The sequence below is a fragment of the Lonchura striata genome, chromosome 5 (genome assembly GCF_046129695.1).
Source record: "Lonchura striata isolate bLonStr1 chromosome 5, bLonStr1.mat, whole genome shotgun sequence".
Taxonomy (NCBI): domain Eukaryota; kingdom Metazoa; phylum Chordata; class Aves; order Passeriformes; family Estrildidae; genus Lonchura; species Lonchura striata.
Genome location: NC_134607.1, coordinates 57,189,977 through 57,216,812, shown reverse-complemented (window position 1 = coordinate 57,216,812; position 26,836 = coordinate 57,189,977). Strand labels below are relative to the sequence as shown.

Sequence of the window (26,836 nt, the reverse complement as noted above, 5' to 3'; positions counted from 1 at the left end):
GATTTGATTGTGCCTCATGATGTAAGGCTCATAGGCCCTGCTATCCCACAGGAACACGCTCTTGATGCACAGGATGCTTCCCAGTTCAGGTCCCCCTCTGTGTATTTTTTGCAGGACTGCTCACCTCCTTGCTTTCTCTCATTTCAGGGTATCTACAGCTGCATCCATGGCGTGGCCATTGAAGAACGCCAGTCAGCAATGAACTCCCCCACAGCAACTATGAACAACACCCATTCCAACATCCTCCGCCTGCTTCGGACAGCCAAGAACATGGCCAACCTGTCAGGGGTCAATGGCTCACCACAGAGTGCCCTGGACTTTATCCGCCGCGAGTCATCCGTCTATGATATCTCTGAGCACCGCCGCAGCTTCACCCACTCAGACTGCAAATCCTACAACAACCCCCCCTGTGAGGAGAACCTCTTTAGTGACTACATTAGTGAGGTGGAAAGGACCTTTGGCAATCTCCAGCTGAAGGACAGCAATGTGTACCAAGACCACTACCACCACCACCACCGCCCTCATAGCATTGGCAGCACCAGCTCCATTGACGGGCTCTATGACTGTGACAACCCGCCCTTCAACGCCCAGTCGCGCTCCATCGGGAAGAAGCCCTTGGACCTGGGACTGCCGCCGGCCAAGCACAGCCAGCTGGGTGACCTGTATGGCAAGTTCTCCTTCAAGGGTGACCGTTACGGGGGCAGTGGGACCCATGACGACCTGATCCGCTCAGATGTCTCTGACATTTCCACTCACACGGTCACCTATGGCAACATTGAGGGCAACGCAGCCAAGAGGCGGAAGCAGCAGTACAAGGACAGCCTGAAGAAGCGTCCAGCCTCCGCCAAGTCCCGGAGGGAATTTGATGAGATAGAGCTGGCCTACCGCCGGCGCCCGCCCCGCTCACCTGACCACAAGCGCTACTTCAGGGACAAGGAAGGGCTACGGGACTTCTATCTTGACCAGTTTCGGACCAAGGAGAACTCACCACACTGGGAACACGTGGACCTGACAGATATCTACAAAGAACGGGGAGATGAGTTTAAGCGTGACACGGGAGGAGGAGGGGGTGGATCCTGCACTAACAGGGCCCATCACAAGCATGGCTCAGGCGAGTTTGGTGGAGGCAATGAGCACAAGCATAGCGTTGTGAGTGGGGTCCCAGCGCCGTGGGAGAAGAACCTGACCAATCTAGACTGGGAAGACCGGAGCGGGGCTAATTTCTGCCGCAGTTGTCCTTCTAAGCTGCACAACTACACACCATCAACGGTGGGGCAGAACTCCACCCGCCAGGCCTGCATCCGCTGTGAGGCTTGCAAGAAAGCGGGCAACCTGTATGACATCAGTGAGGACAACTCGCTCCAAGAGCTGGACCAGCCGCCTGCCCCTGTGCCCGTGGCCACCAGTGCCACTTCCTCCTCCAAATATCCTCAGAGCCCTTCCAATTCTGCCTCTAAGGTGCAGAAGAAGAACCGCAACAAACTCCGCCGGCAGCACTCCTACGACACCTTTGTGGACCTGCAGAAGGATGACTCAGCCCTGGCCCCCCGCAGCGTCAGCCTCAAGGACAAGGGCCGCTTTTTGGAGGGGAGCCCCTACGCCCACATGTTTGAGATGCCAGCCAGTGAGACCACCTTTGCCAACAACAAGTCCTCAGTGCCCGCCACCAGCTACCACCACCACAACAACCCCGGCAGCAGTGGGGGCTACATGCTCAGCAAGTCACTCTACCCTGATCGGGTCACCCAAAACCCTTTCATCCCCACTTTTGGGGATGACCAATGCTTGCTCCACGGCAGCAAATCTTATTTCTTCAGGCAGCCTGTGGTGGCAGGAGGGCCCAAAGCCAGGCCAGACTTCCGAGCCATTGTCACCACCAACAAGCCGGTGGTCTCAGCCCTTCATGGGGCTGTGCCAGCCCGTTTCCAGAAGGACATCTGTATAGGGAACCAGTCCAACCCCTGTGTGCCTAACAACAAAAACCCCAGGGCTTTCAATGGCTCCAGCAACGGGCATGTTTATGAGAAACTCTCCAGTATTGAGTCTGATGTTTGAGTGAGAGGGGAAGAGCGTGGGGAGGGACTGGGGATGTATGTGGAGCATGGGAGGGTGGGGTGGGATCAATCCCATCAGCTACTCTCCTGAGTCGTCCTTGGTTTGTGGGGTACTGGAGTTGTGAGTAGTGCAGCACTGATGACAAGTGCCACCTCTTTGGTTTCCCCTCTTCCTCCTCCTTTCCCAAGCCTCCCGTTTTATCTCTTTTTCCATGTTCTCGCTCCTCCCATTCTCCTCCATTCCTGGCCATTGCACTTTACAGTGATGTCAGAGTTGGATATCCTTGCTTGTGGTTTCAGGAAGCAGAGAAAAAGGCAGGGAAGGGGCGTGCTGAGGAAGAGTAGCAGTGACTTTAGTGTTCACTTCTGCTGGCTCCCAGCAGGGAAAGGCATGTGCGCACACACCTATGTGTGTGTGTGACAGGAGGAGGCAGCAGCAGCAGTGTAATGGACATGCAAGAAAATATGCTTGCTCAGGCAACTGTTCCTAAAACTGCCTAGAAAAGAGTAGTGTTTGACGTGGAAAGTGAAGGGAGAATAACAAGACTAACTTGATGATGCACTTACATGTTAGCTATATTGAGGTTCTTGTTACATTATTTTGTGAAGACTATGGGGGTTTAGGGCTGAAATATATATATATATATATATATATATTTGCGTATATGCTGAGAAATTTTACGCTAAAATTTTGAATTGTCTGCTGGGGGGTGTGGAGGGAGGGAGGGAAGATTTGTCTGCAGGTCAGGCTAGTGGTTTCACTATGGCTGTTACGGTCATTGAATCTATGGCAGACCAGTGGGAGAAGAGAAAAGAAGCAGAGTATGAGTTTGAGCCTCCCTGACTCCAGGGCTGGTTTCCCAAACTCAGACAAAAGATGCTGGTTTGCACTGAAATGAGAAGGATTTGAGGAAAGAGGAACAGGGTTGGTATGTTAGCTGTGAGCTGCTCACTAGTTCTGACATTCTTCAAGGGTGGGAGCGGTATATAGTATGGGTTTGCCTATCTGCGAGTATATACAATAACTTTATACTTGAAATGTCTGTGAAGAAAGCAAATTAAACCCACTATCCTATGAGGTGTCAGGAGAACAAACACAGTAGAACAGAGCATAAGAGTAGGGAAAGGTGGGGAGTTTTTTCACCAAACCCATTTTGGCATGTCTTTTCAGGAAGAACTGGAGAGAAAGAAGGAGCTTAATCCTTCTGCTCTCTCTATACTTGGCCAGCAGATTGGAACAAAAAGAATAGGGTGCCCTGTACCAATGGTGGAAAGGAAAAAATAAATGCCATAGAAGGGTGCGTGTGATAGTGGTGGTGCTGGTGGACTGTTTCAATGCCTCCTTGCACATGTGAAAATGGGAGGAGGGTGTATGCACCCATGGGAAATACATGTGTATATTTACTATTGAATGTACAGAGGAAGTACACAGCTTGTCTTCCTGGGAAAGGATGTGCTTGAATAAATGCCAGAGAGCACAGAAACTTGTGCTGAAGACTGAAGATGTGAAAAGCTGAGATGTGTGTGTACGTGTGTGTGTGTGTGCCTCTGTGAAAGAGAGAGATACTAGCACAGGTGTAAAGCTGGAATAGCCTAGGGTTTCCCATCCCTGCAGTTGTAGTGACAGCTTTCCTGGTGCACTTAGTATCAATAAGAGTGTTTTTTCTTTTCATTGTATCATTTTAGATGCAAGCTAAAGGGAAAGGAGCAATGGTAGGAGTGAGAAGCTGAACACACCTATCATATGTCATCTATCTCCTGAGGTGGGGGTGTGGACCAGCCTCTCCCATCCTGAGAGATATGGCAAAATCTCTGTGGCTTATCCTGGGTCTCAATCACCATGGCTCACCAGATGAAGGGTTGAGAGAGTCCTGTGCTGAGAGCATGGGCATGCTGCTGAGGATTGACTCTGGAGGGAGATGGCAGCCCCGTCTTTGTGAGCCATATTTCTTGAGCTGAAAGCCACCTCTCTGACATTCCTCACCACACCATGGTTGATTTTATCTTATTGTTCTCTTTTTAAGCCAACAGAAGGCCTTTTATTTATTTTTTTTTTTTTTTTAAGCTGAGGCAGGGGGGAGGGTGGGATTTACCTATAAAGTCAAAGTGTGTGAGGAGAGGATGGGCAGGGTTGGTGAGGGGAATATTTTCTTATATTTCACAGAGGAAATTAAGGAGGAAAGAGGGGAAGAGTCTTTGTGATGCCACACCCTAGTCTTTGGGGTAAGGGAGCTTCTTACTCTTTCCCTCTTCTCTCATTACAAGGACAAAAAGGAAAAGAAAAGAGAAAAAAAAAAAAGAAACCAAACAAATTAACAGAGCGATCTGCAATCCAGAACACATGGCAGCTTGTCAGACACCTCTGATAGCAGCCACCAAGAAGGCGTTCCTTTCTTTTGTAAATATTTCTTTTTTATTGCGTTTTTGTATAAATTGGTGTTTCTCTTCTCGTGAATATTCAGGTCGTGGGGTGGGAGGGAGGGGAAGTTTGTTTCCATTCTGTTTGTTTTCTATGACTTTTCAGGCTGCATTTTTGGAAGCGGTTTACGCAGGTCGAGGCCGTATGAATGAGGAAAAAAAAAAGAGAGAGAGAGAGAAACCCATGTGTGTTGTGTTCCCCCGAGGCCCCCTGTATTGCCCTGTCACCTTTATCTTCATGAATGGAAGACGCCGGAACGTCACTTCAAGCCTTGCCAGCAGGGTTTCATGTTTTGATGGGAACACCCCCAATCCCTTTTTGCATATAAACTCTCTGTACCAGCATCTCTCTGTGGAGTTTGGGCCTCAAAGCACTACACTGTCTTGATAGTGGTGGGGTGAACCATCAAGTTGGCCACTCAGGTTGGACCATCATTTTGACATTAAGAGACTTCTCCAGTGCTACTTTGGTTTAGAAATCTTGGACCTGGGAAAGCTCGTGATAATTTCTGGTATTTCCTAAGGGCTTGGGGTTGGGAAGCTTGACAGCTGACAAGGGCAGCTAATCTCTTTGGTGGTTATCTTGGTACTTTTCCGTCCCTCCCCACCTGGAATGAGGAAACCTGGAGGGTGGCTCTGCAGGGAAATTAAGCTGAAAACAAACCAAAAAGAAGTTAATGGAACTTTTTTCAAATCTCTTCTTAAAGGTTCTGATTTTTGTGTTCCGGGTTGAAAGTTGGTTCGTATTTTCTCCGAACTGGTCTGTCCCTTGTTCCACTGATTGGCAAATGATAGTTTGCCAAAATCATTATCTAGTATTCTTACTGTTGTAGCACTGTTAACACTCTGAGTGCTCTGCAAATATTAACTGTGCCACAAACCACTCAAATGAATGCTCTAGGGCAACCAGAAAAGAAGAACTGGAAATTCTGGACTGAACCACTGGTCTAACCACAGGAGTCTGGTATTTTGCCTTCTCCCGTAATATATTAGGCCACGTGTCCATCAGGTTAATCCTTTCTCCTACAGATGATCTTTTCTGGTTGCTTTGTTTATTTTAGTTCTGACAGGTCAACAAGTTTTTGGGACAGAGATGAAGGGGAAGGGGTGGGAGGGGGGAGGGTATAATTCATAATCAAGAAAATAAATCAATGATGTTATTAAACTCTGATTATATATTTAGAATTTTAGATTTGGTGTATTTTCATTGTAAGTATTCAAGTGAATCAAACAGGTAATATTAGCAGCAGGTGTTGTCTATACTAGAAAACCACCCATGTGCTGTTTATTACCTGTCCAGAAAAGAATGGGATTTCATACCAGAGCCTGACAAAACTCCACATCCCCTGCCTTACCATTTCTCTCTCTCTGCTGTAGAAACACAAGTATTTTATGGGGCAGTGGCTGGGAACATTTCCTCTCTCTGAAGTTTTCTGCACATAAGAATACTAAGCAAAAACCGTTGTGTCCTCTACAGTCGGTGACCTCTACTGATTATTTGCAGACAGCCTCCCAGGAAAGAATAGGCACCTTTGGCAATGTTTCTGACATTTACCTCCTCACTTCTAGCCAGAGGCATGGCTCTCTGAGAGGTATTTTCATGAGCCATGTTCTTTTGAAGTGGTACTGGAGTGTATGTACTCAGCTGAAGGAGGATGTCTATGAAGGAGATGGAGGAAATATGCAAAAAATATCAGAAATGTGCCATACACAGTAGAAAGTAACTGGCAGGTAGAACTTGCAGCCATGGATCTCCACATCATAAACCTTGTTGGAGTATTCACACCAGCTTTTTACTGTAGTGCAACACAACACAGGCTGGTGTACTAGTTCTCTGTCTCCCATCATGCCTCCCAGTGAGGGCAGTATCAGAGCTTGCAATGTCACATCCTAAGTAAGCAAGAAAAGCTGCAGTCAGAACTTGTTGTCAGTTGAGACAATGAAGCACACCGTCCCCACCTCAGCAACAGCAACAACAAAAAATCACATTCTCTCTGAAATCCAGCATGCATTGTCAGAGCTCTCCAGGTGAGAACCCCAGTGGGTTCAAAATGCTCAGCAATATCAAAGTATGAACTTTGCCTGTAGGGAACTGGTACTTCAATTTCCAGCATACTGGGGGAGGAAGGTTCCTTTGTGACGCTGCAAAGGATTTGATGGAGGGGTTAAAAGTTGCCAGGATGGGTCTCTTCTTCAGCAATGTCTGCTGATGTTGAGCTCCTCACTCTGAAAAGACACTAGCATCCATCTTGAATAGTGCCCATTTGTACATTTAGATCAGGTTGTTGCTCACAGCAAAATTGCTAGCAAAAGAGAGAGGGGGAGACAAAGAATTAATATGATGGTGGTGACAGGTTGGAGTGATCAGAGATACCTCAGGGATCTTCATAGGCAAGTCTTTGCTTTAGAGCTTTCTATCAAATATGGCATATCCTCCCACCTCCATTGCTTATCAACAGATGGAAGCAAGCCTGGGAACACAGCCAATGATCAGACTTAGGCCTTTCACACATCCTCCACTCCAGTCAAGCAACCTTTGATGAGCCCTTCTCTTGGAGAAGGGTGGGAGGTTGCACTTCCCCACATATTTTTGGTTGCCAAAAAGAAAGGGAAAATGGAAGTGATAAAGATCAGGAGCGTTGATGAAAGGACTTTGTGCTGACCCTCTGTGCCCTTGCTCTGTGGAATTACACTTCATCCTTTCTTCTCTGTCCAAGCTGGCAAAGGGTGGGGTCCAGTTATGCTTCCTTTCTGTGGCATATGCCTGGTCACCACAGGAGTCCCTGGGAGCTGTGTGCAAGAAAGGAACCAAGTTGCTGGCAACAAATGGGGACAGACTCCGAGCCACGATCCCCATCTGCACCCACTCTTTCCCATAAGTGCTTCCCTGCTGCTGAACACACCTGACGTGTCCACCTGGAGCACACCTACCATGCTGCTGGATGCTGCAGGTAGTTACATTGAGATAGTAACTAGTGGGACCTGATTGTTGTCCCCACAAGGGCTTATTTTCAATTTGCAGCCAAATAGATTTCCAAGCCATAGACCCTTGCTGCATTTACCTACACTTCCCTGTGGCTTCCTCTCTCCTCCCCCATCAAAGGCAAATCGGGGTGCCGAGTGTCTCACTGGCAATATAAACACTATTGCTTCATTTTCATCATGGGCCCTCTGGACCTCCCTGGGGCTGACTGCAGACAAACCTGGGTGTCTGCCACTAGAACGGCAACAACAAAAACCACTTTGCAATTGGCTTTCTTTTTTTTTCTCCGTTTCTTGAGATTCCTCAAATTCCTCTCCTAGCTATGTCATTTGAGTGAATTCTGGCACCCTTCTGCCATTGCTGACAACAAAACTGACACAGCATAAACTTGCTTGTGTATAGAAAAAGACAGTGAAACGATATTGCAGAGAGCAAGACTCATGTCTGCCAATGTCAAGGGTACAATCCCCTGAGTGCTGAGGTAAAGAAGGATCTCTGTGATGTGTTAGTAGTTCAGATATCTTAACCTGCTGGCTTCCTGACATTAAAGATTCACAGGCAATGAAGCACTGGTATACACTCCAACAGGTCAGAAAATAATTCCATGCTGTGGAACAGGGGTTCCTCTGGGCACGCATGCACATACAAGACATACTGGGGAAGTGAGACATACATGAACAAACCAGAGACAGCAGGAAGCTGTGAGGTTTGCATGCCTGTATGTGTACACACACACACACACACACACACACACACACACGACACAGAGTACATTGCAGTACACTTAATGACTCTGTCCCACAACACATTTTTGCCAAGTAGGAACAGTGTGACCTTTCCTAATGTTCTGCTGGTAGTTATTTGATTTATGTATTCACTTCATGACTTTTACATCATCTGCTTTCTTGACTGCAGCATTACTGTGTAAATACATGTGTATATATGTACAGAAACTAGCTCAAGCAATTATATTCAGGTTGGGAAAAGGGTGGGTTTTATATCTGTACAGTATTTCCTTATTAAATAATGGCATGGGGGGGGTTGGGAAAGTTAAGTTCTAAATTGTGGTTTTATTGGTCTGTGGTGTTTGAAGTTGTTTCAGTGGTTGCTTTTGCTGGTTTGGAAAGTTTATCTGGATGTTATATGTGTGTGCCAAGAAAGGGTCCCCAGAGAGGGGAGGTTTGGGATTGGTAAGGGGTGGTGGGTAGCAGAGGGTGTTAATAATTTCCTGTAATAAAAGCCGTGTTGATTGCTAGGGACTGTTTGTGTGAGGCACAAGGCTGTTTCCTTCTCTATGTGCTTTGCTCTTTGATTACTTCCTCCTCCCTGGTCCCCATTGTCTTCTCCCTGGGATGTCAGCAGGATACATTTGTTACAGTGGATTACAGGGACCTCTCTATGGGCCTTCCTCTCCTGGTCAACCCTTCCTTTTCCCTCTTCTTGTGGTCTTTCCAGTACCAGTGAAAGGGGAGGGAGCATTGTCTCAGACCCTCTGTGCCATCCTTGACCACTTTTATTTCCTCTGCTCTTTGTCCTTCCTCTTAGCAGAACCTCATTTTCAGGTGTTTTGATCTCTCCAGCAGCTTACTGCTTCATCTCCCTGGCCTCTTATCTACTTTCCCATCTTACACCAATTCTTCAATTTCATCTCAATGCCTCTTCCCTCAGAATTACTTATGTTAGCTGTTTCCCCACTCTCCTTCTCTTATTGCTCTTATTTTTCTCCTGTTTCTCTGTTGTCTTCATCAGCCTGTGCAATGCTGTGTAGAAGATGAGTGAAGGGCAGGCATCTACTTCTCTCCTGGAAAATTCTAGCCATGACCAGATTTTTAAAAGATTATATTTTGTAGCTATTTTTGACTTCTCTGTCATGTTCACTGAGCTAGTGTTCTGTTCTTGCACACTCAAGAAATCATCAGCATGGTAAGTTTGCCCATGCAAGCGAGCAGTGAAATTGTATTTTCCGAGAAAGCCCAGAGAAAGAACATAATTTCTGTATTTGATGGCTGACTGATACATTTATAGCAGGGAGAGATACAGTTTTTATCCACTTCAGGTTGACCCATATCAGGATCAGTACCGTTTCTTTGCTTTTACTCTATGTGAATAAAGCAAGGCTGCTGGAGAGAAGTATGCTATCTTTTAAGAGCACAGGGCACTTCACTTATTGCCTAAAGGCTTCTAAAGACCTATGTGAAGTTCTGCTGTGTTGCAGACCTGGTACGCCTGGTAGTATTTGGTCCTTTTCTGTCTGACAAATCAGTATAAGCTGGTACTTGGCATTATCTGCTAGGGTTTGTGGTCTGATGTCATAGCAGTAAGGAGAGTGATATGATGGTGAATAAGCATGGAGAGAGCCAACGTGAGACTGGTAGAGGCTTTAGGCAGATGCCAAGACATCTCTTTGTGACAATTGCATTGTTTCTTAATGAATATACATCAACCCACCTGGCACTGGCTGCTTATCTCTGAAGACACCAGGATCTGCTGGCCACAGTCTGAGAAAGGGCCAGTCAGCCTCTGTGTGTGTAGTGCAGTTGTATGGAAGTACACAGGCAGTGCAGGGAGCAATGCAAAGGGTCAGCATGGCCAAAGGTTATTCAGAGCAGCAGTCTTCTCCCAGCTGCAGCTAACTCTTGCTCAACCTGACATTCCATTGCAAGCTTGTGTTTCTGATTTCTGGGTGAGAAACCCACCACAGGCTCCTGGGAATGGATCTCTGCTTACAGGTGTGAGGAGGGTAGTCAGGCTTCTGATGTACCCTTGCTATGATGTTGGCATAACTGTCTCAGCATGTTCCACGGAGGTCTGTGTACCGGTGAATACATGGCTACAAATTCCTGTAAGTCTGGGAGGAGGTGTATGTTTGTACATTTCAGTGACTCCTGGCAGAACTCTAAACATAAGGGGAGTTGGAAATGCTGGCCCGTTTAGTGCAAAAGTACAGCATAAAGGCAACATTTGCAGGGTGTCCAGAGAGAATGCTTCCATTACATGAGACTTCTCTCTAGGTCCTTGGTCACTTGGATGGTAAGTCCCATGTCAACTGGAAAAAGGTGATACCTGTCTCTGAAAAGACAAAAATCAGTCAAAGGGATAAGACTCAAGTTTTGTACTTTCTCCCTCTGCTTTCCTTCCAGGTCTTGGAGACAAATTCATCTTCACAGGCAGCTAAACTCCTGTGAAATTCAAGGAGCTTTTGGAAAAGCTACTTAGGGGTTTAGATGCCTGGAATGGCTTTTTTGGATTCTCTTCCTTGTGTGGGCCTCTTCCTGCACTGTATTTTGCCAGGATTCATCTCCCAGGAACCTACCATGCTTGAACATAGCTTAGAGGAGTTCCCTCTGCTTGGGATCACCATGTGTATGCTGCATGCCTGTTGCTACTTGTCTGTATTTTTTGCACGTGTCTATTATGGGGAGCAGGGGTGGGTTCATGTTGGTATGTGTATTTATGCAGCCTGCACACATTTGTATGTGTGGTGCCACTGTGCGTGTTCTTAGGTGTTTGTATGCATGTGTTTGAGCTGAGACAAAAGTGATGGGAGCTGTATGATGCTAAAGCCAGATGATGGTAGGTACCTGCAGGTAAATTGGCAACCCTCTTGTTCCTTCCTGGTACACCCTGGTATGGTTGCTTTTTTTCGGATTCCAGGGGACCAGCTCTGAATCAGTGATGAGGCTGGGATGCAGGCCCTATAGAGGGTTTGACTACAGCATCAGAAACCCATTCCATGTGTTCATTCACTTCTGTGCTTCATCTGCTGTGCCACATTTCCAAACCATTGTGCCACACTCATTACTTACTTTGGCCTTAACTGGTAGGTGGAACAGGAAGACAATCACACACTGACTGGTAAGGACTTTTAGGAGAGATCTGGTCAATCTAATCTGTGACTGTAACAAGAGACTCCCTTGCTATTCATTTTGCTGCCTCCTAGGGCGATACAAGCACTTAAATTCAGCTTGCAAGAAAACACTAGCCCATCCTTTCTTGCTCTTGTGTCAGATAGACACACAAAAAAGCTGAGCTGAGGTGAATTGGTCTCCCATCCCATTACCTGGAAGAACATCACTTTTGCTGCTTGGAGCTTGCAAATCCCACACTCTGGAGAAGTTCCATTTCTCCAGAGGGGACAGGGAATAGGGAGAGTAGAAGAGAGTAGACTTTCTGCCATTCTCCATCCCATTCATTTCCAGGAGAGATCACAAGAGTGCTAGCACCAGAGAGGATGACCTGCTGGGAGGGCCCTACAGCAACTGGGACAGCACTTTAACTGGCCAAACTGCTGAACAAGACACTGCTGTCCTCTGTCAGCAGCCAGAGAAGACAATCAGGACCCAATGAAGAGATGCCATGATTAGTCAGATAAGGAAGGAGCAACATTTAGGGGCTGGGGCACTCATCATTTAGCCTATCTTAAGTCTGCTTAACCAGCTCTTTAGTGCTGGTGTCACTGGGCCTCTTTGATGGTTTCTTTTTCTTCATATATATGAAATGTGAGAGAATAATCTGTGGACTCCAATGAGTCATTTTATCGGACCACTTCCATCCACTTCCTCTGCTTTCTTCCATGTCTAGCTGCTCTTTCCTCTTCATCAAATTGTATCCTGTACTCTGCCAGGTTTGTCTTTTATGGAAGAGAAGATATATGTGTGTGAATGCTTGTACATGTGCGTGTGTGTATTTTAGATATTATTGCTATTATCTACATGCTATACACCTAAAAAATCCTAGCAAGCTGGAGCCTTCAAGAGGTGCTGTAGGAAATGACCTTTCCACTGGACGGCAGTCAGTGTGGAGGTTAGCACAGAAAGCTGCTAGCTTTGGAGGCCTCTTTGCCTGTCTGGTTGCTTTTCCTATCTTTGGAGCAGGCTGTCTCTCACCAGAGGTCAGAAACAGAGCAAACTGCTCTTTTTAGCTTTGCATTTTCAAAATTTCTAACATGGGGGGGAAAAGGTTTATTGTTTAGCTGTTGATTTATTTTGTATGTTTGTTTGTTTGTTTGTTTGTTTACACAGTCCTTTTAGTGGGCGCAGGGAGGTGTTTTCAGCAATACAACTTTCCGAGACCTCAGTTCTGTGCGGTTCTTTTTTGTATGGTTCAGCTGTATTTGGGGTCTTTCCCTTGTACATGTTTTTCCTGAATGGCAAGGCTATCTTGGAATGTCTCTTTGCCAGTGACCAAAGCACCATCTGTAATTGGAGGTGAGGCCTGGTACATAGTGGGGGCAGCAGCCTTTCAGGAAGTAGCTTTTCAATGACTTCCCTATGGAGTCACAGAAGACAAAATTTTTAATTGTTGCACAAGTGGGCTTTGGAGATTTTTGTTGTGGGGTTTTCTTTTGGTTTTGTTTTTTTTTTTTTTTTTTTCTGGGGGGGGGACTCCCTCTCTTTTCTTCCTTTTAAAATTTCTCTGTTTTTCCCTTAAAAAATGTTAAAATGTTTCTCCAGTGATCTTTGGCCATTGCACCAAAGGCTGCTGCAAGGCAGGGAGCCTGTCTGACCCTTGGGTCCTGCCCTTCTGAAGCCATGCAAGGTTGTCCAAATGAGGATGGAATTGGCAGTTTCCATGACCATTCTTGGGACAAGACCCCTGTAGCAGAGGGGCCTGACCCAAAGGGAATGGTCATCCACAGATGATCATCCTCTAATATGTGTGGGTTGTGGACCAGGCTGGAGGGCAGGCAGGGAAAGATGGTTCACTGACCCCTGCACAGTCCTTCCCACACTGGAGCAGGAGCCAGGCATGTAGGTCTGCAACAGGGACAAATGAATGACCCTGAATGGGCCAGAAGTCTTCAGCCTTGCCTCTCCTAACCTATTTGCAAGTGGGTAGGAATGACTCTCATCTTGGACAACATCATTCAGGGCTGATCAGAGTCCCACAGACCATGAAGTAGGAATTAAAGGTGGTGCATGGGCAGCTGGCCAGCTCTCAATATCATGACACCTAAGGGAAAACCCAGCACCTTCATCCTTTGGCACTTGGAAGTGGCTGAGGACAGCAGTGGAGGACTGTTGTGTCTACTAGGGTTGGGGCAGGTAGCGTCTCTAGACCTGGCACAGGTCAACTTCAGCTGTATTTGCTTTCTAACTAATGTACATTTACTTTGGAGAGCACCTTTGATAAGCTCAGTCTATCAACCAAAAGAAAAATACTCACCTCTAGTCTAAGTCTTCTACTGCCCAACACTGCTACCTCCTCTTCTCTTGAGCTGTTGGTACCTTGTGATGAACCTGGCCACCCATCAGGCTGTTGAACACAGCAGATATATCCTGTCCCCTTCTGAGACCATCTTTGCCTAAATTTTGCCTCCTCTTCGTACCCTTTTTGCATGCATATGTGCACACACACACACAGACACACACACACACACAGACACACACACACACACACACACACACACACACGCCCACCTCCAGCCACTTCACTGGTGAAAATCAGAGCCACAGAGACATGAGTGCCAAATGACTTTTTATTTCTCAAGTAAATTATATAAAAAGTTTTGTTATTTTTCTTCTTTTTTTTTACATATGCAAATGTAAAAGGGAACCGACAGTGAATTGGTGGTGGCGAGAGGAAATGGGATGTTTTGTAACCCTAGCTGCAGTAAAAAAAAAAAAAAGAAATAAAAATACATTAAAAATATTTAAAAAACACAAAAAGGAAAAAAAAACTTGAACTATTTTGGAAATATTGTGAATAATTTTTTGATATAAAAAATAATTTTTATGTAGCATGAAAACCACCAAAATAAAATGATCAAGAATAAAAGCTGTGCAAAGGGTGTTTTTGTTTAGTTATTGAGGGACAAAGAAGGAAGAGAGAAGCGTGGTGTATGAGAGAGGGATACTGCAGTCATGGCTTTTACAGTGAGATTCACAGTACATAATGTTTTTCTTCAGTCTTGGTATTCAGTCTTGGTAGCTGGAATCTTGTGATTATGTAAAAAAAGAAGAAAAAACCACAACTCATTCTATATGAAAAGATCTTTTATATCTCTGATTGCTGGGAAGAAACCCTTGAAAATACGAACAGAATGAATCCCAAGGACTCAAAAAACCAAAAGGCAATTTTAAAAATGGCCATGAATTGGTTTTGAGGGTTGCATTCATCGTGATTTTTTCTTCTTGATTTAAGATTGTTGAGTAGTTGAGGTATCAATAGTAGGAGGCAGGTACAAAGGAGGTGAGACATTAATGAAGGACTGAAAAAATTCTTTATTTTGTAGTGTGAATTATAGGAGTTAAACCAGGGGCTCTTCACATTTCCTTCTGAGCAAGAGAATAAGCTAGTGTCCTTTTGCAGGACAGATTGGTGCCATTCTTCACTCCTTAAAAAAATTTTACTCCTCCCCACCAGTTTATTAAAGGAAGCAGATTGCCTCTCCAAATTCCAGACAAAACAGTAGGTCGTCTCAGCATTCCAGACCCTCTTAGAAATGATGGCTGTGATTCTCTGCTCCCCTGAAGGAGGTGAGGTTATCAGTGCTCTTTATCTCCACTGAGGGCTCTGATTTCAGGTGCTGGAGCACTGCATTGCCTTTGAGCAGGTGCTAGCACTCACTCCACCCTGCTGTGGATCATGGTGGTTCCTCAGCACATGCTGTGAATTCTTCTTGCTTGGAAGACAGGAGATGCTGGTTTCAGGAATGGTCAAGGAAAATTGGTAGGTTGCTCTGTTCATTCTGCCTTGAAGGTATTCCACATGCCTGAGTGAATCAGATCTCCTGGAAATGAATTTCAGCTTCACTCCCTCATGCTCCCATCTCCAACACAATCATTACAACATTGCCCTGCCTGCTAGCAGGGGACCTTCTCTATTGCTTCTGTCCTTTTTGTCTGGGTGTCTTCTACACTCTAGACTGGAAGAGGCAAATTGCGTACTATATAGCTTAAAATAAGGTATTAAATAAATTGTGTTCAGCACTGACTGACAAGCCTGAAAAACAGTGAAGTCTCAATATCAACTTAGGCCACATCTCTAGCAGTGTGTTAGGAAAAAGAATCCTGGATAAAAATCTTGTCTTGTGCTCAAGTCAGTATAGACTTGGGTGAAGTTGATAAGGAGGACCTGAAGACAATGATGGTGTAGATCAACTAGACTGGTGGGTTCTTGAGTTCTGAACCAGGTATGAAAGGGGATCCATGGGAACATTACCTCTTGGTGGAAAAAAGAGGGAGAGTCCTGCTAGCATAAAAAATACCAAATACTGAAGCATCTTCTTGGCCTCTGTGGGTCTTTGTTAGCCTGTCTCTCCCTGTTGCTAATCCCTATGCCATGCCATCTGTGATTGCTTTTTGACTCCTACAGGGACGAAGAGATTTTGTCTGCTTTATGAAGCTCTTCTCATTATTAGTTACAAATCTAGGCTGTCTCTCCAATGATTATCTGGCTATTTACCATTCTTCCCACTTGTTCTGTCTGCTAGTCCCATCCTTTTTGCCCTTGTGACCTCCTGCCCTTGCATGTTAAGAAAAAGGGCTCTTGCTCCTTTATAGGAGACTCCTTTGTGTTGTTAAGTGATTAATAAGGGCAGAGAAGTCATTACACACTCACAAAAATTAGGGGTATTGTTCATCTCACTTTGCTTCAGTCCCTGTAGATTCCACTTGCTTCCTTACAAAGAATATGGTATCTTCCACCTGTGATCATTTTGCACTAGCTCTGCATTTCTTACTGGTGGACCCATAAAGTGGAACAAAGTTAAGGCAGATGCTTGGCTAGTGCTCTGAAGATTCAGGTTTCCAAGCATAATGTCTCAGACTCTGGAACCAGGGCTGTGGCAACATGCTTTGCTGGAAGTTCAGCCAAGGGCCATTCTACTCCAGCCTGTGTGCTCGCTCACCTTCACTTCCCTGGAATGAAGCAGCAGGCTTATCTTCCCTTAGACCCACAGGACCTAATGACAAAAGTGGAACAGCTTTCATTTTGCTCACCTTGTCTCTGCACCAAACTGCTCAGATATCAGGTCTTTCAGGTCAACATTCAACCATGCCAGAAGGAGGACAGAACTCCTTCCAGTACATATGTACAGCAAAGGCAGGAATCTGGAGGTCTGGAGCGTGTAAACCTTGGATACTCTTGAAATGTGTCTGTCTTTCTTAACGAGTGCTGCTGGGTTTGTTTGCCCTCATAGATTATTTGTTTGACTACCAGGAAGCCAAGATTATGTCAGCAAAAAACAGCTATTCAATGTGTCTTTTTGACATTTGAACAAGGGACTAGGATTGTAGTTACAGGAAAGGCATTTGCAAAGGGGTATTTCCCATACCTGGGGAAGATAATCTGATGTTCTTTACTTATTGAAGCAAACAATTAGGCTTCTTTTAGGCCTTTCACATGTAAGGACTTTTCCATGTAATGAAGTCACTTCCCCATGTTCTGGTCCTTTCCTGCACACTGATACTCCTTTTTCAGCTCTGGAGACTGAACCTTGATGTGTTAAGATACTGGTAAAAGCATCTTATTTTGAATGAAAAAGAGTTAGTTGTAATGAACCAGCCACTTTGTCTAACTTTGCAGCTTCACGTTGCTTAGGAACTAACTGTTCGGATATTCTTCCTCCTCAAGCCACTTCAGGGTTCTCTCTGTGCTGCAGTGACAACTGAGTTTGCTGTCCCTGCTGACCTTCCCCATTTTACATGCAGGAAATAAGGGTTTCATGGCCGCTTTCTTGTCTGAGGCATTAGATTAAAACTGGAGCAGCATGATGCTTTGGAGCTGTCTCTGTGGCTCTTTGATTAGTTATCCTTGCTGAGAAGGCAAGACACGGACGCCTGCCAGCTGCAAGGTGAAGCTTTGGGTAAGCGCTTGCCCTTGGGCAGGGGCCGCGCACTGGAATGCTGAGTGACTTACACCGTGTGCTCACCACTCCTTCAAGGCTTCGTGTGTAGACTTGCATCAAAGCAGAAAAGAAGGAATTGGTTCTTCCTTCTCCATTTTCCCAGCTCCCAAGGGAAAATTTCCTGGAAAGGAGAAAGAGAAGGTTCTTGCCTCACTTGGAAACTCTGACTTGTCTCTCCATGTAGAGCATTGTTTTGCAGGGGTAGAATAAGGCAGATTTTTGACTGGTGCTCAAACACAGTCTCTGCACAAGTTTCTACTTGTTTTTTGGTTTTTTGGGGTTTTTTGGGTTTGTTTTTGTTTTTGTTTTGGTTTTGTGTTTTTAATTGTTTGTTGGTTTTTTGTTTTTTTTTTTTTTTTGAGGTAATAGACTAGTTCCTGCCACAGAGGGCAGGGTCAATTTCTCTGCCACCTTGGTCTCAAGGGATGAGCCCTGAGTCCAGAGTCTTCATCACTTAACACTTCTTTGGCTCTGTTCAAGATCCCCTACTACACATCCTGGACCTAGAGCACCCCAGGCAACCCCAAATGTAAGCCATTAGCACTGTGTGTCGGGAAGAAATAAACAGTTAATGATTTTGCCATGTTTGCATCATGTAGGGAAGGATTTTTAGAAGCACACAAGAAATTTATTAAATCAAAACACATCTTATTGAAAACCAATTGTGCTTAGATGCTTGGATGTCTTTAGAAATTTCCATTACAGAAGCTAGAAATGTTTATTCTTTTAAAAAATCTCTTTATGAAGGGGCTGGAGTATTTAATACTGAGATAAATTAATTGAGTTCTCCTAAGCCTAAATTATTGTGATATTAATCTCAACTAACAACTAATCCTGGAGGATGCCCTGGGTTGAGCTGAGGATATGAGGATCCCTTGAGAAGATGCAAAAGTTCCCTCCGCTGTAGCACTTGTCACTGAGGGGGAAGTAGGTAGTATGTGGGACAGGATTTCATCAGAAAGGTATGCTTGGGGATGCACATCAAATGCAAGCAGTGACTGGTGGCTTCAGGGGTAATTTTGTGTTGATCAAAATGACTCCCCCTCTCCTAACAACACTATTGCTGTGGAGTTGGACCTTATCAGTACCAGTCATTAATTTGGGAAGCAGCAAGTAAAATGAAATGCTGTGCCAGCAGGGTGAAACCCTGACATAAAATTGATCAAAACCATTTAAGTCTTTTTTTCTGACAAGATTTGTATGTTTGATGCTTCACTCTGCCACGGTCCTTAGTTCAAAGAGTTTGCAATTTTGACGCTAAACTAAAATACATTAATATTAGCATTTACATTAACAAATAAATTGATAGATGCCATAGTTTACATATATTATGCAAATGTCCTGAAATCTTGCATGCACTTACATCTAATTTTATTAAGGTTAAATGAGACATACATTTTGTAGGGGAAATAATTGAGGCATCCAGACATGATAAGCCAGGTGACTTGGTATAACTTGTATGAACAGCGATAAAGACTAGGAGCAGAGGAAAAGGACATCTGGCATTTTCATTTGGAAAAGTCTTATGTTTGTGGTTGCAATGCTTTCTTTGGAGAAAGCATTGTAGTAATTTTCTGGGATGCAGTCAGAAGTAGTAGGAAGTTTGTGCTGGGAGACTTGATTTGGGATGTTGACAGATCTCAACCTGAAGGGCCAATCAGGGTCTCAGACTGTTGGTTTGGGAGTTTTTTTGTTTCTTTTCAAGATTTGAGAGAGATACACTCGTCTCTGCAGCACTGTGCACATCCACCCAATTGAGATTCCCCCCATGCTCTAAAGTGATTAGGTTTTCCTACACAGGCAGGGGAAGAGTGAAGAGGAGAATCTGTGACCAGGAGCAAGACACAAGACCCCAGAGTCGCCACTTCAGTACCTGGAAGGATGTTTTCTTCTTACACTTCTGGAAATCATAAAGGGATGACAGCATGCCCAGGGCAATTGACTTCTGCTTCAGGTGAGTTTGGTGAGAAATCTTGCTATTCTGGCAAGTGCTCTTGTTTTCCAGCTTCATTCCACTTCTTCAACTGGGCAAAGCCTTGAGGATGCTGTAACTTATCCCAGACTTGGACAAAGAGAACTTGAACCACAAATTGTGATTGCTTCAATTAGCTCTACTTTTACAGGTAGCACAGGAAAGTGCATGTATGGACCTAATCCAGAGAGGTGCTGAACTGTAAATACTCTCTGAGGATGTGTACAGTACATGGGGCTCAGCCTCTGCTGCCAGCTTGACCTAATTTCTCTCAGCTGAAGCTCTACTAGGATTCAAAATACAACTCATTTCCTTTCTTTGGAAACTTGCACATCAAGGTCTTACTGTACTCCTCACAAGTAGTCTCAAGCATCCCTTTGCTGCTTTTGTCAGGCTGCTACAAATTTTCAGCGTTTACAGGGAGACTGTCAAAATATTGTATAGAAAATAATTTCCTTTTTTTGGTTCCACCAGTGTGCAGTAACACCTCAGACTGTCACATTGGAGAAGCTTCATCAAGAACCTCTTTGTATCATGCAAAGTGCTCATTCAGCTTGGCAACTCTTCATGAATTTCATCCAAGACATCCTGGTCTGTTTGAATAGTGAATTAACTTTCTGGCCAACTACTTCTTGGGCATTGCTTTCAAACCTTGAAGGATGGTTTGAAGTGCAAACAAACATGCAACTGGACAGAGGTTGACCCAGCTTCCTTTTGTTTTCAAAAGTCTAGGATGATAAAGCCAGCTTTCCTAGGGTTATGGGTCAGCTTAGTTCAATTTGCAGCCTAATTAATTGCTCCAGAATTGTAGATCTGTCTTGCCAAAATCTCTTTAAATTATGCATACTCCTACTTACACAGTCACTGCCACTCTTCAAATATTCAAGCGTTCCTTACATTTTGGATGGTTTACTCTCTCTGGGGAGGAGGCAGTTTTTTAAAGATAAAGTAGAGTTTACATGACTTGCAGCAAACAGCAATTTGAGTTCTCAAGAACATGTTGCTTGGACATGTAGATTTTACTCATTTGCATTTTAAGGGCACATGTGACACACAACACTGCTTTCTCATCCAGTAACATTATCATCTAGTAACATTAAGTTAACAGTTAATGTCAAGTTTTTATTAACATTTACAAGCACTTTGGGAGATTAATTTGTTTACTTGCATTATGCAAAACTGATTTAAGATCATGGTCTGCATTTACACACATTTACATAGTGTTTCCTGATGAATATATTATAATACACACAAATCATGTGGAAATTGCAGGCTCACATCTGCAGCATAAACTTCATTTTCTGTCATGTAAAATTTGACTTGTCTGGCAGACCTTTTCCAGCAGGTTGCAGCTGAAGTCAGAATATTGTAAAGAGAGAAGGAAGAATTGGGATCTGAGGTGGATTTTCTGTGAAGTCTTTCCACAGTGCCTGTTACTTGCCAGTGCCCTGCAGTAATGAAACAGAAGGAGAGGGTGCCAAGGTTAGTTGGCAGCAGGATGAGTCTCATGTAATGGAACCTATGGACCTGGAGTTAGGCTCCTGTGAACACACAGTTTAGCTGAGCACTCAGTGACTTTAGACTGGGAGTGAAATGGGTGAGCAGCAAAAGTAGCTGGTGGGAGGGAAAGGGGCATCAACCATTGCTGCCTGTCATGCATCCATGTGAAGGGGCTCAGCTGGGTGCAGCGGAGACCCCTGAGGTACTTCTTCTTCTCCTTGTAATACCTTTGGATGGAGACGTCCAGGTTTGGCTGGCTGGCAGGGGAAGACAAGGGAGGGTGTGGGGAGAAGGGCAGCGATGAACACCGAGCTCCTGTGTGGGGCTGGGACAGGATCCAGAAAGGCAGCACCTTGCGCTGAACACGGGGCAAGGGGACACAGGGGACACTTCCCCAGTGTAGCGTCTTCCTAAGGGAAAGCGCAGTCGAACTCAGGCTTGCCTCACCTCTCCGAGGCCCTAATCCTACAATCTTTTCTCCGCCTGTCACAACCTCATTCTCCTCTTTCCTACGCCCTCACCCTCCTCCGGTTCTTCTTTCTGTAAATAACTCTTTCTGATTTTGGACAAGCAGGGATCAAGAGATTCTGGAGGGGGGTGGGGAAGACACTTGTTTTGGTTGTTTTTTTTCCCTTTCTCTCTTGAATTTTGGGTGTTTGAACTTGAAAAAATAATATCTATAAATATAAAAATATATGTATTTAAGCAAATGGATTTCCTGGAAAATTATGAAAGGAGTTAATTTTTTTTCCCTCTGATTTCTCTTGTTTCTCATGGGGGTTTGTTTCTGGGGAAGAGGGTTTTTGTGAACTGTTGAGATTTCCAGTTCAGCATTGTTTAAAGGATGTGGAGAAAAAAAAAAAAAGAAAAAAAAAAAAAAGAAAAATCAACAAAAGCATTAAAACCTTTGTGATGTACAAAACCTGTAAATAGTAAAAGATACTTTCTCTTTTCTAACAACAAATTATTTCTGTCACTTTATATTCGAAAATAAAGAAATGTACCACAGAATATCAGGGTTAAAAAATTGGAACCCATAATCAGAATATTTTCCTTGTCGTCTTCGTTCATTTTGTTCTTATCTTGGAAAATGCCTGGGAATTTTGCTGCATGAGTGATGTTTTAAAAGTCTGAAATGGTGATGAGTTGAAATTAGGATGAAAATGTTACTTGAGAGGGGCTCTTGCCCTGGTGTCCACTATTAGCCCTGGGTTGAGGCTACATTCTTGGGGTTGGATGATGAGAGTGAGTGGATGAAGGAGCCTGATCATATTCATGAAACACAAATGATATTGAGGCAGAGACAGGAATGGGAGATAGTCTCAATGGGTTGAATCTCCCTTTATACTGCCTGAAAATATTTCTGGGGGTTGCATGATGAAAGTCATGCAACACGCAGAAAAAAGTTGCTGATATCACTGCTAACCAACCTGCAAGACTTCGGAGATATCTTGAACCCCTCTTGTCAGCCAGCAAGAGACAAGGCTTTGGCACATAGTTTATGTAAAACAAAGCCCAGACCGAGACTATAGAGGAGTGGGAAAGACAGGGGTGGCAAAGATGGTAGGGAAGTCTTCAATGGTGTCACTTTATTTTGACATCAGTCGTTAATCACAACCCCCAAGACTATAGGAAAGTTGAGGGAAGGAGTTGATATTTGCAGAGGTTACTCTGGTCCAAACAATAGGAAAGGCTCAAGAGGTTATTTATAAAGAAATGCTAAGAACTGACATGTTTTGGAAATACAGTGCTGTGCATCACCTTTAATGGTGAGAGGGCAGTCAGTTATTTTTAGGGGAGCTAAAAATAAAGAAAATGGACTAGCTGAGCTAGTCAGAGGATGCTAGACTACCTGTGGGGTGCAATTAAAAGTGTGGAACATAGCAGAAATACTCAGATGCACCAAGTCAGATTCAGAACAGGAAATGCAGTGTTCAGCCAAGGAGCTTATAGCAGCTGACACAAATTAAATGTTAGTAAATGAAGATAATTCATAAGGTGAGCAAAACTGTGAACCAGGGAAAGAAAATCTCCAGCTAGTAAACATGAAGGTAAATAGGATTATATATACACAAGCCCATGCGTATTGATGATCCTGAAAATAGATATTAAGTACTAATGATGAGAGAGAAGTCAATAATAGCACAGGAGAGACTGAAAGGCTCAATACTCAGTTTTTATATGAAGCTGGAGAGACAAATGGGTCATTACCCATGTCTGCCCTGCTGTTCATCACTGAAGGAAGTGGGACATTATCTGAGACCCAACGAGGAGTGCAGCTCCAGGCCTCTACTGTCAAGCTGCAACCCCTGACATACCTGCCCCATTTCCTTCCCCCAGTAAGTCACTGGGCTTGCTGCAGTGAAATGACTCAGCTGCTGCTTGTGTGGATAGCCTTGTGACAGTGGTTCTTCCCAGTCTCAAAATCTACTGATGCACCAGCGACCTTAATGATACCAGAAGGGGAAAAAAAAAAAAGGTGATACTGGGGCTTTGGTTTTCAGTCTCAAATCATGTGTGGATATAAGGTACTCATCCTTATATTTCTGAGTTCCAACAACACAATTTTGATGAGTAATAATTACTTTTTTGACAGTGGTTTAATGCAAAAAAAATGAAATGTGATTTTTGGGCCAATTCTGCCAGCACTTGATATTTTTTGCTAAGAAAACAAAATTCTGTTTTCCGTGTCTGGAATGGAGCTGCATTAATTCCCACTCAAATGCAGGATACTTCACCAAAATTGGTTAACTTCCAACACTTAGCTGAAATACTGTATAGTTTATTCAAACTTTAGCTCTTTGCCCGGGTTCATGTGCCAGAGGCAGGCAGGCATTTCACGCAAGCCAGAACAAAGTCTTGGCTGAAGGTGCAGGGAAACTAATGGTTTGGAAGTTTCAGTGTTTGAGCTTTTATCTTTTCGAAACAGAAAGATTTTATACCTTTTCAATACCATTCTAAACATTTACTCCTTTTTTCATTACTGAAATTTTTAATTGACAGGTTCTGTTTTGAAGATAGAAATGTTTGCCAATTTAATTTCAGGTTTGAAAATACTCACCTTTTGGCCAAGCTGCACACTTGAAAACTCCTAATAGACTACAAGTAATCCAAAAAGAAAAATAAATGGAGTGTGTGAGAGAAAAGTATAGATAATCATCAAAAGGGATTGAAGAAGGATTTGAACAGTAGAAAAGTATTTCTCAGGGGTTTTTCCACTTCTGTAAATTTCACTGAAATAAAATCCACCCAGAACTTTTTAAATGGCTCAAAACTCAAATTCGACTTCAGCTCAACAGTGGTTTAGCTAAAGCAAATTATATTTAAGAGGTCTGGAGGTACTATCAGTAAGTGGAACAGCAACTGAAAAATCAGATTCCCTCTCTGAATCTCCCAGATGGACAACAATGTGCTGAAAGTGGGAAGAGATTGATTAAGTTTCCTCTATAGATTTTCTTCTTACTTTCACCTCAGCCACAATCTGGTGATTTGGGACTAGGTATGAAAAAGTGGGTAAAAATGTGTAGGGAAATAATCACATTATTACTGCTCTTATGGTACTCAAGTTTGACAAGTATAGGTTTATTCTGATGTCACTAGCACTTACTGACCCATTTGGTCCTTTAAAGAGCCAAGGTTCACATAAAAGCTTTTAAACACAGCACAGGAACACAGTGATAGAAAACAGCTATTCACTGCTCCATCCAAGATCTGCTACTCTCACCACATAGGTGGGGATGCATCTACCTAACAGGGACACCCTAACCAGTGTCTAGCAGGGGATATCTCCAAACCTCTTTCCTCTAAGCAGTAAGAATTTCTCAAACCAGGCCATGCTTGCCCAAGGCCTGCGTAGGAGGCACAACTGCCCTTGGAAGAGTATTTATTTTATAATTGTTCAGATGATGGGCATTGGTGTGTGTGTGTGTGTGTATGTGTGTGTATGTGTGTGTATGTGTGTGTGTTTAGGAACTCATCCAAGTTTTGGGGTTCAAACCTCAGCTATATGCTTAGGTTTTCACTGGCATCATTGACTCTGTCTAGTCAATGGACTATAGAAAAATATTTACATCCTCTCCAAAGTGATATATCTTTTGGCTCAGAGAAATCTCCCACCAAACTCATTGTCTGGGGAACATCTGCTGGGAGTTTGGACCCATGGACATATTCAGTAGAAGACAACTAAGGACAGATCAACCAAAGCCCACTGCTTATATTTAATTGAAGATGGCAGACATGACTGGGGGGTAAATGCCTCCCTTACAGGTGAGTTGCACTAAGTGACAGGCCCTGAGGATAGAGGTGGGATTGGAATTCCCTCCTGGCCAAGTTCTTTGCTGCAGGGTAGCTGAAAATGTCAGGCACAGAGGAGGGGAGGGCTGAGTGATGTAAAATGGGAGCACAATGAACTGTAATGAACTCTATTGTCTGAGGCATCTCTTGGCAGCCTGTACTCAATGGCAGATCAATGCGCAGCAAAAGAGACAGAAAATAATGTATGTCTTTGGGAAAAAATGTAGCTGAAATCAAAAGTACTTATGATTGCAATGGCTGACATTGTCTTCAGTACAGCAAGGGTCCCCACATGTCTGTCCCAGAACACAACCACACAGCCATCCTTCAGGACATAACCCCTGACACTCTCCACAGCACTGACAGTGCAGCTGTAGCTCAGGAGGACCTTTGCTCCTGCATTTGACTCAGTGACCAACTCTCCTCTGCTGGGTGCACCACATCTTGTGGCTGTCCCTCAGAAAATGCTGGCAAATGGACTCAACCGATCAGGAGCAGGCAGATTTCCCAACACCTCTTGTGTTGTGTGCACTGCCTTCCTATTTGTGTCTTCCTATTTGTGTCTTTTTAACATTAATCCCAAGGGATGCAGAAATATGACTGCCCCAGTAAAGGTCCTGTGCCAGCTGCCACATCCTCCTGTGCAGGGTGAGGGTGATGAAATCACTCCATCATGTGCCAGCAGTGAAATTAATGGAGCAAAGAGGGCCCCTTTCTGTACCAGACAAACAAGAAAAGTTTAGCAAGCAATTAGAATATATTAGTATCCTCCCCAATCTCTACTGTCCTGGGCTGCCCTCTTCCTTGACTGGCCTAAGGGATGTGAACCCTTCAGTCTTCATTATTCTCAAATTAGGAAGGCTTATTAAAGGACCCTAAAGCAAAAGTCATTACTGCGGTGCCTTGCATAGGATAAAACCTCATTGGGAGAGGCTAACAGGTTCCTCCTGCAGGAAGATCTATTGATGTAAGAAGTTTTCACTGCTTTCAGTCAGGAGTGAAAAAGAAGACTGAGGTTGTCTGTCAGCTGCAATGTCATGTTTCCTCTCTTGTCCCCCCATTTTCTGTCACATGAGTTGTAAATAAAGCACTGTACAAGTAGGGAGCTTGCACATCCCTGTGAATTGCTCCGTGGTGTCAGCTGCACAGGGATGTTTTCTGTACCTAAATCCTGGTGAGCCCTCTTCTCAGCTGGTGTGACATTAGCACAAATGGCTACAAGAGCATGAAGGACAGTGGTGCCTTGTACTTGAACACTGTGTTCAGTCAGGGATTGGATCCTGACTGATTTAGCAGGGCCCTGGAAAAATTGCATTCAAAAGCATGATATCCCATGACAATAAGACCAGGGTGACCCAGAGGGGGCTGTGCTGGCTTGTTCCTACTCTCAGAGGAAAGTTGTGCTCAGCTTTGTGTCCTGTGACTCAATTTGCTACAAGCATGTTCAAACATGATAACGTTTTGTAGTATAGAAAAGGACAGTGTCCTGGCCCAGTTCCAGCTTGTATAATTAATTTCTTCTTATCTAAAAATTCTACCTGTAATTTTGAATGAGTATGGATGGATTTTTTCCTCTTTTCCCAACTACATCTTCAAACCACCAACTTCTTTTTTTTTCCCTCCTGTTACTTCTTAAATATTCTGTGTCTCCTTTACATATGTATGCATGCATATTTATATTCCTCTTTTTATCTTTTGTGTTGTTTTGCCAACAAAAGCTGTAATTCACTTTGCTTAAACTATTGTGTGATTGTGCAATGTGCTAT

The 26,836-nt window shown here is 44.1% G+C and overlaps 1 protein-coding gene across 3 annotated transcripts in view; it reads left to right on the top strand.

The window, feature by feature from the left end:
* Positions 1-21,825, top strand: part of GRIN2B (glutamate ionotropic receptor NMDA type subunit 2B) — a 224,606-nt gene extending 202,781 nt beyond the window's left edge. For all 3 annotated transcript variants that reach the window (XM_021552888.3, XM_021552890.2, XM_021552889.3), the window contains exon 14: positions 148-21,825. In XM_021552888.3, the coding sequence (XP_021408563.1) occupies positions 148-2,055 (1,908 nt within the window). In that variant the 3' untranslated portion in view covers positions 2,056-21,825. The remainder of the gene's footprint in view (positions 1-147) is intronic.
* The last annotated feature ends 5,011 nt before the right edge of the window (positions 21,826-26,836 follow it).